At 53.1% G+C, this 14,092-nt stretch overlaps 1 protein-coding gene and 1 long non-coding RNA gene across 7 annotated transcripts in view; both read left to right on the forward strand.

The window, feature by feature from the left end:
• LOC127919247 (CWF19-like protein 1) overlaps positions 1-14,092 on the forward strand; it is a gene marked incomplete at its 5' end in the record, with an annotated part of 50,949 nt that overhangs the window by 20,231 nt on the left and 16,626 nt on the right. Inside the window, 4 exons of the mRNA XM_052502730.1 lie at positions 772-906; positions 7,831-8,020; positions 8,733-8,812; positions 8,931-9,140. Coding sequence (XP_052358690.1) covers positions 772-906; positions 7,831-8,020; positions 8,733-8,812; positions 8,931-9,140 — 615 coding nt within the window. The remainder of the gene's footprint in view (positions 1-771; positions 907-7,830; positions 8,021-8,732; positions 8,813-8,930; positions 9,141-14,092) is intronic.
• LOC127919244 (uncharacterized) lies at positions 9,178-11,269 on the forward strand. 6 transcript variants are annotated; one of them, XR_008102334.1, is made up of 4 exons: positions 9,178-9,470; positions 9,519-9,566; positions 9,995-10,234; positions 10,283-11,269. It is a non-coding gene; the product is annotated as an uncharacterized LOC127919244 (long non-coding RNA). The 6 variants fall into 6 exon arrangements; XR_008102329.1 differs by having other exon boundaries at positions 9,178-9,566; XR_008102330.1 differs by having other exon boundaries at positions 9,178-9,566; positions 9,995-10,186.

The raw sequence follows: 14,092 nt of genomic DNA on the forward strand, positions 1-14,092 counted from the left end.
CATCTGAGCTGGCTTAGGGGTTAATATTGTGTCTCTCTCTCTAGTACCAGGATGGGTTCAACATAGGGGCAGGGAGGCATCTGAGCTGGCTTAGGGGTTAATATTGTGTCTCTCTCTCTCTAGTACCAGGATGGGTTCAACATAGTGAGGAGCAGGGAGACATCTGAGCTGGCTTAGGGGTTAATATTGTGTCTCTCTCTCTAGTACCAGGATGGGTTCAACATAGTGAGGAGCAGGGAGACATCTGAGCTGGCTTAGGGGTTAATATTGTGTCTCTCTCTCCAGTACCAGGATGGGTTCAACATAGTGAGAAGCAGGGAGACATCTGATCTGGCTTAGGGGTTAATATTGTGTCTCTCTCTCTAGTACCAGGATGGGTTCAACATAGTGAGAAGCAGGGAGACATCTGAGCTGGCTTAGGGGTTAATATTGTGTCTCTCTAGTACCAGGATGGGTTCAACATAGTGAGAAGCAGGGAGACATCTGATCTGGCTTAGGGGTTAATATTGTGTCTCTCTCTCTAGTACCAGGATGGGTTCAACATAGTGAGAAGCAGGGAGACATCTGAGCTGGCTTAGGGGTTAATATTGTGTCTCTCTCTCTCTCTAGTACCAGGATGGGTTCAACATAGTGTGGAGCAGGGAGACATCTGAGCTGGCTTAGGGGTTAATATTGTCTCTCTCTAGTACCAGGATGGGTTCAACATAGTGAGGAGCAGGGAGACATCTGAGCTGGCTTGGGGGTTAATATTGTGTCTCTCTCTCTCTCCAGTACCTGTATGCCTTCAACATTATCCCCATGAAAAGCATGGAGGCATCAGAACTGGTCAAGCAGCCTCAGGATGTCACTGAGAGCCCTTACAGCAGGATGGTTAGAGAGAACACTCTATCTGACCCTACTGTCCAGGTACTCACACACACTCTATCTGACCCTACTGTCCAGGTACTCACACACACTCTATCTGACCCTACTGTCCAGGTACTCACACACACTCTATCTGACCCTACTGTCCAGGTCTGTCCAGGTACTCACACACACTCTATCTGACCCTACTGTCCAGGTACACACTCTATCTGACCCTACTGTCCAGGTACTCTGACCCTACTGTCCACACACACTCTATCTGACCCTACTGTCCAGGTACTCACACACACTCTATCTGACCCTACTGTCCAGGTACTCACACACACTCTATCTGACCCTACTGTCCAGGTACTCACACACACTCACCCTACTGTCCAGGTACTCACACACACTCTATCTGACCCTACTGTCCAGGTACTCACACACACTCTATCTGACCCTACTGTCCAGGTACTCACACACACTCTATCTGACCCTACTGTCCAGGTACTCACACACACTCTATCTGACCCTACTGTCCAGGTACTCACACACACTCTATCTGACCCTACTGTCCAGGTACTCACACACACTCTATCTGACCCTACTGTCCAGGTACTCACACACACACTCTATCTGACCCTACTGTCCAGGTACTCACACACACACTCTATCTGACCCTACTGTCCAGGTACTCACACACACACTCTATCTGACCCTACTGTCCAGGTATCTGACCCTACTGTCCAGGTACACACTCTATCTGACCCTACTGTCCAGGTACTCACACACACACTCTATCTGACCCTACTGTCCAGGTACTCACACACACACTCTATCTGACCCTACTGTCCAGGTACTCACACACACTCTATCTGACCCTACTGTCCAGGTACTCACACACACTCTATCTGACCCTACTGTCCAGGTACTCACACACACTCTATCTGACCCTACTGTCCAGGTACTCACACACACTCTATCTGACCCTACTGTCCAGGTACTCACACACACTCTATCTGACCCTACCCAGGTACTCACACACACTCTATCTGACCCTACTGTCCAGGTACTCACACACACTCTATCTGACCCTACTGTCCAGGTACTCACACACACTCTATCTGACCCTACTGTCCAGGTACTCACACACACTCTATCTGACCCTACTGTCCAGGTACTCACACACACTCTATCTGACCCTACTGTCCAGGTACTCACACACACTCTATCTGACCCTACTGGCCAGGTACTCACACACACTCTATCTGACCCTACTGTCCAGGTACTCACACACACTCTTAGGATCTGAAAACCTCTCAGGGTTTAGATCTTCATGCTAAAGAAAGGCCAACGACTAAAACACTATATAGAGACGAGTACATGTCCACACCCCTTCAAATGAGTGTATTCGTCTATTTATATATATATACTATATAGAGACGAGTACATATCCACACCCCTTCAAATGAGTGTATTCGTCTATTTCGGCCACATCTGTTGCTGCCGTGTATAAAATAGAGCACACAGCCATGCGATCTCCATAGACCGATGTCGGCAATAGAATGGCCTTACTGAAGAGCTCAGTGACTTTCAACGTGGCACCGTCATAGGATGCCACCTTTCCAACCAGTCAGTTTGTCAAATTACTGCGCTGCTAGAGCTGCCACCTTCAACTGTAAGTGCTGTTATTGTGAAGTCTAGGAGCAGTAATGGCTCAGCCGTGAAGTGGTGGTCCACACTAGCTCACAGAACGGGACTGCCGAGTGCTGAAACATGTAGCGCGTAAAAACACTCTGTTCTCTGTTGCAGCGCTCACTACCGAGTTCCAAACTGCCCCTGTTGCAGCACTCACTACCGAGTTCCAAACTGCCTCTGTTGCAGCACTCACTACCGAGTTCCAAACTGCCTCTGTTGCAGCACTCACTACCGAGTTCCAAACTGCCTCTGTTGCAGCGCTCACTACCGAGTTCCAAACTGCCTCTGTTGCAGCACTCACTACCGAGTTCCAAACTGCCTCTGTTGCAGCGCTCACTACCGAGTTCCAAACTGTCTCTGTTGCAGCGCTCACTACCGAGTTCCAAACTGTCTCTGTTGCAGCGCTCACTACCGAGTTCCAAACTGCCTCTGTTGCAGCGCTCACTACCGAGTTCCAAACTGCCTCTGTTGCAGCGCTCACTACCGAGTTCCAAACTGCCTCTGTTGCAGCACTCACTACCGAGTTCCAAACTGCCTCTGGAAGCAACGTCAGCACAAGAACTGTTCGCCGGGAGCTTCATGAAATGGGTTTCCATGTTTGCTAATTTATAATGAAATAAACAGGTATTCAGACCCTTTACTCAGTACTTTTGTTGAAGCACCTCTGTCAGATTACAGCCTAGAGTCTTCTTGGGTATGATGCTACAAGTTTGGCACACCTGTATTTGGGGTTTCTCCCATTCTTCTCTGCAGATCCTCTCCAGCTCGGTCAGGTTGAATGGGGAGCATCGCTGCACAGCTATTATCAGGTCTCTCCAGAGATGTTTGATTGGGTTAAATTCCTGGGCTCTGCCTGGGCCACTCGACATCCAGAGACTTGTCCCGAAGCCACTCCTGGGTTGTCTTGGCTGTGTGCTTAGGTTCGTTGGTCTGTTAGAAAGGTGAACCTTCGCCCCAGTCTGATGTCCTGAGTGCTCTGGAGCAAGTTTTCATCAAGGATCTCTCTGTACTTTACTCTGTTCATCTTTTCCTCAATCCTGACTAGTCTCCCAGTCCCTGCCGCTGAAAAACACCCCCACAGCACAATGCTGCCACCCCCATGTTTCACCGTAGGGATGGTGGTTTCCTCCAGACGTGATGCTTGGTGTTCAGGCCAAACAGTTGAATCTTGGTTTCGTCAAACCACAGCTCTGAGAGTCTCTCGGTGCCTTTTTGGCTAACTCCAAGCAGGCATGTGCCTTTTTATTGAGGAGTGGCTTCAGTCTGGCCACTCTACCATAAAGGCCTGGTTGGTGAAGTGCTACAGAGAGGGTTGTCCTTCTGGAAGGTTCTCCCATCTCCACAGAGGAACTCTGGAGCTCTGTCAGAGTGACCATCGGGTTCTCAGTGACCTCCCTGACCAAGGACCTTCTTCCCCGATTGCTCAGTTTGGATGGCTGGCCAGCTCTAGGAAGAATCTTGGTGGTTCCAAACTTCTTCCATTTAAGAATGATGGAGGCCACTGTGTTCTTGGGGACCTTCAATGCTGCAGAATGATGGAGGCCACTGTGTTCTTGGGGATCTTCAATACTGCAGAATGATGGAGGCCACTGTGTTCTTGGGGATCTTCAATGCTGCAGAATGATGGAGGCCACTGTGTTCTTGGGGATCTTCAATGCTGCAGAATGATGGAGGCCACTGTCTTCTTGGGGACCTTCAATACTGCAGACATTTTTTTGATACCCTTCCCCAGATCTGTGTCTTGACACAATCCTGTCTAGGAGCTCTACGGACAATTCCTTTGACCTCATGGCTTGGTTTTTGCTCTGGCATGCACTGTCAACTGTGGGACCTTTTTATAGACAGTTGTGAGCCTTTCCAAATGATGTCCAATCAATTGAATTTACCACAGGTGGACTCCAATCAAGTTTTAGAAACAAGGATGATCAATGGAAACAGGATACACCTGAGCTCAATTTGGAGTCTCGTATCAAAGGGTCTGAATACTTATGTAAATAAGGTATTTCTGTTTTTTTATTTTAATACATTTGCAAACATTTCTGAACCTGATTTCACTATGTCATTATGGTGTATTGTGTGTAGATTGCGGAGGTTTGTTTTTATTTTGGAATAAGGCTTTAACATAAGAATTTTGAAAAGGTCAAGGGTTCAGAATACTTCCCGAAGGCACCGTACATTATAGATGATTCGGTGCCTCCAACTTTGGGGCAACAGTTTGGGCAAGGTCCTTTCCTGTTTCAGCATGACCATGCCCCCGAGCACAAAGCGAGGTCCATACAGAAATGTTTTTTTAGAGATCGGTGTGGAAGAACTTGACTGTCCTGGTCAGAGCCCTGACCTCAACCCCATCAAACACCTTTGGGATGAATTGGAACGGCGACTGTGAGCTAGGTCTAATCGCCCAACATCAGTGCCCGACCTCACAAATGCTCTTGTGGCTGAATGGAAGCAAGTCCCCACAGCAATGTTCCAACCTCTAGTGGAAAACCTTCCCAGAAGAGTGGAGGCTGTTATAGCAGCAATGTTCCAACATCTAGTGGAAAGCCTTCCCAGAAGAGTGGAGGCTGTTATAGCAGCAATGTTCCTACATCTAGTGGAAAGCCTTCCCAGAAGAGTGGAGGCTGTTATAGCAGCAATGTTCCAACATCTAGTGGAAAGCCTTCCCAGAAGAGTGGAGGCTGTTATAGCAGCAATGTTCCTACATCTAGTGGAAAGCCTTCCCAGAAGAGTGGAGGCTGTTATAGCAGCAATGTTCCTACATCTAGTGGAAAGCCTTCCCAGAAGAGTGGAGGCTGTTGTAGCAGCAATGTTCCAACATCTAGTGGAAAGCCTTCCCAGAAGAGTGGAGGCTGTTATAGCAGCAATGTTCCTACATCTAGTGGAAAGCCTTCCCAGAAGAGTGGAGGCTGTTATAGCAGCAATGTTCCAACATCTAGTGGAAAGCCTTCCCAGAAGAGTGGAGGCTGTTATAGCAGCAATGTTCCAACATCTAGTGGAAAGCCTTCCCAGAAGAGTGGAGGCTGTTATAGCAACAATGTTCCAACATCTAGTGGAAAGCCTTCCCAGAAGAGTGGAGGCTGTTATAGCAGCAATGTTCCAACATCTAGTGGAAAGCCTTCCCAGAAGAGTGGAGGCTGTTATAGCAACAATGTTCCAACATCTAGTGGAAAGCCTTCCCAGAAGAGTGGAGGCTGTTATAGCAACAATGTTCCAACATCTAGTGGAAAGCCTTCCCAGAAGAGTGGAGGCTGTTATAGCAGCAATGTTCCAACATCTAGTGGAAAGCCTTCCCAGAAGAGTGGAGGCTGTTATAGCAACAATGTTCCAACATCTAGTGGAAAGCCTTCCCAGAAGAGTGGAGGCTGTTATAGCAGCAATGTTCCAACATCTAGTGGAAAGCCTTCCCAGAAGAGTGGAGGCTGTTATAGCAGCAATGTTCCAACATCTAGTGGAAAGCCTTCCCAGAAGAGTGGAGGCTGTTATAGCAGCAATGTTCCAACATCTAGTGGAAAGCCTTCCCAGAAGAGTGGAGGCTGTTATAGCAGCAATGTTCCAACATCTAGCGGAAAGCCTTCCCAGAAGAGTGGAGGCTGTTATAGCAGCAATGTTCCAACATCTAGCGGAAAGCCTTCCCAGAAGAGTGGAGGCTGTTATAGCAGCAAAGGGGGGGACCTACTCCATATTATTTTTTTTTTATATTAATGCCCATGATTTCGCAATGAGATATTGGATGAGCAGGTGTCCACATACTTTTGGTCATGTAGTGTAGAAGGCCAACAACTATAAAAGGTTTAACAGACAGACAGACATGGGAAGACGTTCTACCTTGAGGTCGGCAGCACATCTCATTCCCCTCCAGAGGAGAGGGCATCTCATTCCCCTCCAGAGGAGAGGGCATCTCTTTCCCCTCCAGAGGAGAGGGCATCTCTTTCCCCTCCAGAGGAGAGGGCATCTCTTTCCCCTCCAGAGGAGAGGGCATCTCTTTCCCCTCCAGAGGAGAGGGCATCTCTTTCCCCTCCAGAGGAGAGGGCATCTCTTTCCCCTCCAGAGGAGAGGGCATCTCTTTCCCCTCCAGAGGAGAGGGCATCTCATTCCCCTCCAGGGGAGAGGGCATCTCATTCCCCTCCAGAGGAGAGGGCATCTCATTCCCCTCCAGAGGAGAGGGCATCTCATTCCCCTCCAGAGGAGAGGGCATCTCATTCCCCTCCAGAGGAGAGGGCATCTCATTCCCCTCCAGAGGAGAGGGCATCTCATTCCCCTCCAGAGGAGAGGGCATCTCATTCCCCTCCAGAGGAGAGGGCATCTCATTCCCCTCCAGAGGAGAGGGCATCTCATTCCCCTCCAGAGGAGAGGGCATCTCATTCCCCTCCAGAGGAGAGGGCATCTCATTCCCCTCCAGAGGAGAGGGCAACTCTAAATCGTCTTCCTGTTTCGTCCTTCCGGTGCCAAAGCATCAAGCCAGACCGTGGGGCTGAATAGACATTTAAAACAAGACTTCAAGACACTCCTGATCTAAAGGCCAAATTCCAATAAGGAATAATCATCAGAAAATATCCTTGAAAACACACACCGCTTCGACAATGCAGACGGTAAATATACACTGAGTGGACAAAACATTAAGAACACCTTCCTCATATTGAGTTGCTCCTCCCCTTTAGCCCTCAGAACAGCCTCAATTCGTCGGGGCGTGGACTACAAGGTGTTGAAAGCGCTCTACAGGGATGCTGGCCCATGTCGACTCCAAGGCTTCCCACTGTTGTCAAGTTGGCTGGATGTCCTCTAGGGTGGTGGACCATTCTTGATACACACAGGAAACTGTTGAGTGTGAAAACCCCAGCAACGTTGCAGTTCTTGACCCAAACCGGTGCTCCTGGCACCTACTACCATAACCCGTTCAGAGGCACTTCAATATGTTGTCTTCCCTGTTCACCCTCTGAATGACACACATTCCCATATCCCTGTCTCAAGGTTTAAAAATCCTTATTTAACACGTCTCCTCCCCTTCATCTACATGTCTCCTCCCCTTCATCTACATGTCTCCTCCCCTTCATCTACATGTCTCCTCCCCTTCATCTACATGTCTCCTCCCCTTCATCTACATGTCTCCTCCCCTTCATCTACATGTCTCCTCCCCTTCATCTACATGTCTCCTCCCCTTCATCTACACTGATTGAAGTGGATTTAACAGGTGACATCAATAAGGGATCATAGCTTTCACCTGGATTCACCTGGTCAGTCTGTCATGGAATGTGTTCTTAATGTTTTGTATACTGTGTTTATTTCTCTCAGGAGCCGGCATCTCAGTTCTTCTTTGACCTGGGGAAGAAGCAGCGTGGAGGGGGGCGTGGCCAGGGGGGGCGTGGTAGGAAGAGGCCCTCAGACGGAGACGGGCAGAATCAAGGACATCCGTGGGATTCAGACCGGCAGAGTCAGAGACTGCCCTTTGATCTAGACAGGCCTAAACAACCCCGCAGACCCCGTGAGTCTCCCTCCCTCACTCTCACAGACACACACCCACACCCTCACCGTCTCCCACCCTCGCTCTCACAGACACACACCCTCCCACACCATCTCCCACCCTCGCTCTCACAGACACACACAAACACACACTCCCTCCCACACCCTTATACACACACCCTCACCGGCTCCCACCCTCGCTCTCACAGACACACACACACACACACCCTCCCACACCCTTATACACACACCCACACCCTCACCGTCTCCCTCCCTCGCTCTCACAGACACACACCCACACCCTCACCGTCTCCCTCCCTCGCTCTCACAGACACCCTCCCACACCCTCACCGTCTCCCACCCTTGCTCTCACACACACACACACACACACACACACACACACACACACACACACACACACACACACACACACACACCCTCCCACACCCTTATACACACACCCACACCCTCACCGTCTCCCCCCCTTACTCTCACAGACACACACACACACACCCTCCCACACCCTTATACACACACCCACACCGTCTCCCTCCCTCGCTCTCACAGACACACACACATCCCCACACCCTTATACACACACCCACACCCTCACCGTCTCCCCCCCTTACTCTCACAGACACACACACACACACCCTCCCACACCCTTATACCCACACCCTCACCGTCTCCCACCCTCTCATGTATGTCTCTCTCTCTCTGTGTGTCTGGTTCAGCTCAGCCCAGCGGTCCCTGTTGGTTCTGTCTGGCCAGCCCTCAGGTAGAGAAACACCTGGTCATCAGCATTGGGACACATGTGAGTTTCCACACACACACAGTCTGAGTATCACAACGGATAGTAGAAAGAGGTTGTTCTGTTTAAAGGGCTCTGAAGCCCCCAGTTAACCATTTTGTGTTGATGTATTTTTCCTCAGTGCTACCTGGCCCTTGCTAAGGGCAGTCTAACCCCTCAGCATGTGTTGGTACTGCCCATCGGTCACTACCAGTCTGTAGTTGAACTGAGCTCTGAGGTGGTTAAAGAACTGGACCGATACAAGATGGCTGTCAGGACCTTCTATAAGAGCAAAGGACAGCGCTGTGTTCTGTTTGAGAGGAACTACCACAGCCAACACCTACAGATCCAGGTAGACTAGACGACCCCTCAGGGCCAGCCTGCCCAGATACAGGTAGACTAGACTACACTCACCCCTCAGGGCCAGCCTGCCCAGATACAGGTAGACTAGACGACACTCACCCCTAAGGGCCAGCCTGCCCAGATACAGGTAGACTAGACGACACTCACCCCTAAGGGCCAGCCTGCCCAGATACAGGTAGACTAGACTACACTCACCCCTCAGGGCCAGCCTGCCCAGATACAGGTAGACTAGACTACACTCACCCCTCAGGGCCAGCCTGCCCAGATACAGGTAGACTAGACTACACTCACCCCTCAGGGCCAGCCTGCCCAGATACAGGTAGACTAGACTCCACTCACCCCTCAGGGCCAGCCTGCCCAGATACAGGTAGACTAGACGACACTCACCCCTAAGGGCCAGCCTGCCCAGATACAGGTAGACTAGACTACACTCACCCCTCAGGGCCAGCCTGCCCAGATACAGGTAGACTAGACTACACTCACCCCTCAGGGCCAGCCGGCCCAGATACAGGTAGACTAGACTACACTCACCCCTCAGGGCCAGCCTGCCCAGATACAGGTAGACTAGACGACACTCACCCCTCAGGGCCAGCCTGCCTACAGGTAGACTAGACTCCACTCACCCCTCAGGGCCAGCCGGCCCAGATACAGGTAGACTAGACTACACTCACCCCTCAGGGCCAGCCTGCCCAGATACAGGTAGACTAGACTACACTCACCCCTCAGGGCCAGCCTGCCCAGATACAGGTAGACTAGACTACACTCACCCCTCAGGGCCAGCCTGCCCAGATACAGGTAGACGAGACTACACTCACCCCTCAGGGCCAGCCTGCCCAGATTCAGGTAGACTAGACTACACTCACCCCTCAGGGCCAGCCTGCCCAGATACAGGTAGACTAGACTACACTCACCCCTCAGGGCCAGCCTGCCCAGATACAGGTAGACTAGACTACACTCACCCCTCAGGGCCAGCCTGCCCAGATACAGGTAGACTAGACTACACTCACCCCTCAGGGCCAGCCTGCCCAGATACAGGTAGACTAGACTACACTCACCCCTCAGGGCCAGCCTGCCCAGATACAGGTAGACTAGACTACACTCACCCCTCAGGGCCAGCCTGCCCAGATTCAGGTAGACTAGACTCCACTCACCCCTCAGGGCCAGCCTGCCCAGATACAGGTAGACTAGACTACACTCACCCCTCAGGGCCAGCCTGCCCAGATACAGGTAGACTAGACTACACTCACCCCTCAGGGCCAGCCTGCCCAGATACAGGTAGACGAGACTACACTCACCCCTCAGGGCCAGCCTGCCCAGATTCAGGTAGACTAGACTACACTCACCCCTCAGGGCCAGCCTGCCCAGATACAGGTAGACTAGACTACACTCACCCCTCAGGGCCAGCCTGCCCAGATACAGGTAGACTAGACTACACTCACCCCTCAGGGCCAGCCTGCCCAGATACAGGTAGACTAGACTACACTCACCCCTCAGGGCCAGCCTGCCCAGATACAGGTAGACTAGACTACACTCACCCCTCAGGGCCAGCCTGCCCAGATACAGGTAGACTAGACTACACTCACCCCTCAGGGCCAGCCTGCCCATCAGTTGTCATGATAATCACTCATTTCAACTTGATCTATTCATCACTTTCTGATGAGCTGATCATAGAGAAGGAGACCATCATTCTGCATTTCCTGCTGAGTAAACATCATCAGGTAGAAGAGCCCCTGTAACAGTCTGTCCCTCCCCAGGGAGGTGGAACAGCCCCTGTAACAGTCTGTCCCTCCCCAGGGAGGTAGAACACCCCCTGTAACAGTCTGTCCCTCCCCAGGGAGGTGGAACAGCCCCTGTAACAGTCTGTCCCTCCCCAGGGAGGTGGAACAGCCCCTGTAACAGTCTGTCCCTTCCCAGGGAGGTAGAACACCCCCTGTAACAGTCTGTCCCTCCCCAGGGAGGTGGAACAGCCCCTGTAACAGTCTGTCCCTCCCCAGGGAGGTGGAACAGCCCCTGTAACAGTCTGTCCCTCCCCAGGGAGGTAGAACACCCCCTGTAACAGTCTGTCCCTCCCCAGGGAGGTAGAACAGCCCCTGTAACAGTCTGTCCCTCCCCAGGGAGGTAGAACAGTCCCTGTAACAGTCTGTCCCTCCCCAGGGAGGTGGAACAGCCCCTGTAACAGTCTGTCCCTCCCCAGGGAGGTAGAACAGCCCCTGTAACAGTCTGTCCCTCCCCAGGGAGGTAGAACAGCCCCTGTAACAGTCTGTCCCTCCCCAGGGAGGTGGAACAGCCCCTGTAACAGTCTGTCCCTCCCCAGGGAGGTGGAACAGCCCCTGTAACAGTCTGTCCCTCCCCAGGGAGGTAGAACAGCCCCTGTAACATTCTGTCCCTCCCCAGGGAGGCGGAACAGCCCCTGTAACAGTCTGTCCCTTCCCAGGGAGGTGGAACAGCCCCTGTAACAGTCTGTCCCTTCCCAGGGAGGTGGAACAGCCCCTGTAACAGTCTGTCCCTCCCCAGGGAGGTGGAACAGCCCCTGTAACAGTCTGTCCCTCCCCAGGGAGGTAGAACAGCCCCTGTAACATTCTGTCCCTCCCCAGGGAGGCGGAACAGCCCCTGTAACAGTCTGTCCCTTCCCAGGGAGGTGGAACAGCCCCTGTAACAGTCTGTCCCTTCCCAGGGAGGTGGAACAGCCCCTGTAACAGTCTGTCCCTCCCCAGGGAGGTAGAACAGCCCCTGTAACAGTCTGTCCCTTCCCAGGGAGGTGGAACAGCCCCTGTAACAGTCTGTCCCTCCCCAGGGAGGTAGAACAGCCCCTGTAACAGTCTGTCCCTCCCCAGGGAGGTAGAACAGCCCCTGTAACAGTCTGTCCCTCCCCAGGGAGGTAGAACAGCCCCTGTAACATTCTGTCCCTCCCCAGGGAGGTGGAACAGCCCCTGTAACAGTCTGTCCCTTCCCAGGGAGGTAAAACAGCCCCTGTAACAGTCTGTCCCTTCCCAGGGAGGTGGAACAGCCCCTGTAACAGTCTGTCCCTCCCCAGGGAGGTAGAACAGCCCCTGTAACAGTCTGTCCCTCCCCAGGGAGGTAGAACAGCCCCTGTAACAGTCTGTCCCTCCCCAGGGAGGTAGAACAGCCCCTGTAACAGTCTGTCCCTTCCCAGGGAGGTGGAACAGCCCCTGTAACAGTCTGCCCCTCCCCAGGGAGGTAGAACAGCCCCTGTAACAGTCTGCCCCTCCCCAGGGAGGTGGAACAGCCCCTGTAACAGTCTGTCCCTCCCCAGGGAGGTGGAACAGCCCCTGTAACAGTCTGTCCCTTCCCAGGGAGGTGGAACAGCCCCTGTAACAGTCTGTCCCTTCCCAGGGAGGTAGAACAGCCCTGTAACAGTCTGTCCCTCCCCAGGGAGGTAGAACAGCCCCTGTAACAGTCTGTCCCTCCCCAGGGAGGTAGAACAGCCCCTGTAACAGTCTGTCCCTCCCCAGGGAGGTGGAACAGCCCTGTAACAGTCTGTCCCTCCCCAGGGAGGTAGAACAGCCCCTGTAACATTCTGTCCCTCCCCAGGGAGGCGGAACAGCCCCTGTAACAGTCTGTCCCTTCCCAGGGAGGTGGAACAGCCCCTGTAACAGTCTGTCCCTTCCCAGGGAGGTGGAACAGCCCCTGTAACAGTCTGTCCCTCCCCAGGGAGGTGGAACAGCCCCTGTAACAGTCTGTCCCTCCCCAGGGAGGTAGAACAGCCCCTGTAACATTCTGTCCCTCCCCAGGGAGGCGGAACAGCCCCTGTAACAGTCTGTCCCTTCCCAGGGGGAGGTGGAACAGCCCCTGTAACAGTCTGTCCCTTCCCAGGGAGGTGGAACAGCCCCTGTAACAGTCTGTCCCTCCCCAGGGAGGTAGAACAGCCCCTGTAACAGTCTGTCCCTTCCCAGGGAGGTGGAACAGCCCCTGTAACAGTCTGTCCCTCCCCAGGGAGGTAGAACAGCCCCTGTAACAGTCTGTCCCTCCCCAGGGAGGTAGAACAGCCCCTGTAACATTCTGTCCCTCCCCAGGGAGGTGGAACAGCCCCTGTAACAGTCTGTCCCTTCCCAGGGAGGTGGAACAGCCCCTGTAACAGTCTGTCCCTTCCCAGGGAGGTGGAACAGCCCCTGTAACAGTCTGTCCCTCCCCAGGGAGGTAGAACAGCCCCTGTAACAGTCTGTCCCTCCCCAGGGAGGTAGAACAGCCCCTGTAACAGTCTGTCCCTTCCCAGGGAGGTGGAACAGCCCCTGTAACAGTCTGCCCCTCCCCAGGGAGGTAGAACAGCCCCTGTAACAGTCTGCCCCTCCCCAGGGAGGTGGAACAGCCCCTGTAACAGTCTGTCCCTCCCCAGGGAGGTGGAACAGCCCCTGTAACAGTCTGTCCCTCCCCAGGGAGGTGGAACAGCCCCTGTAACAGTCTGTCCCTTCCCAGGGAGGTAGAACAGCCCCTGTAACAGTCTGTCCCTCCCCAGGGAGGTAGAACAGCCCCTGTAACAGTCTGTCCCTCCCCAGGGAGGTAGAACAGCCCCTGTAACAGTCTGTCCCTCCCCAGGGAGGTAGAACAGCCCCTGTAACAGTCTGTCCCTCCCCAGGGAGGTAGAACAGCCCCTGTAACATTCTGTCCCTCCCCAGGGAGGTAGAACAGCCCCTGTAACAGTCTGTCCCTCCCCAGGGAGGTAGAACAGCCCCTGTAACAGTCTGTCCCTCCCCAGGGAGGTAGAACAGCCCCTGTAACAGTCTGTCCCTCCCCAGGGAGGTAGAACAGCCCCTGTAACATTCTGTCCCTCCCCAGGGAGGTAGAACAGCCCCTGTAACAGTCTGTCCCTCCCCAGGGAGGTAGAACAGCCCCTGTAACAGTCTGTCCCTCCCCAGGGAGGTAGAACAGCCCCTGTAACATTCTGTCCCTCCCCAGGGAGGTAGAACAGCCCCTGTAACAGTC

This window comes from Oncorhynchus keta, unplaced genomic scaffold, assembly GCF_023373465.1.
Source record: "Oncorhynchus keta strain PuntledgeMale-10-30-2019 unplaced genomic scaffold, Oket_V2 Un_contig_16088_pilon_pilon, whole genome shotgun sequence".
Taxonomy (NCBI): Eukaryota; Metazoa; Chordata; class Actinopteri; order Salmoniformes; family Salmonidae; genus Oncorhynchus; species Oncorhynchus keta.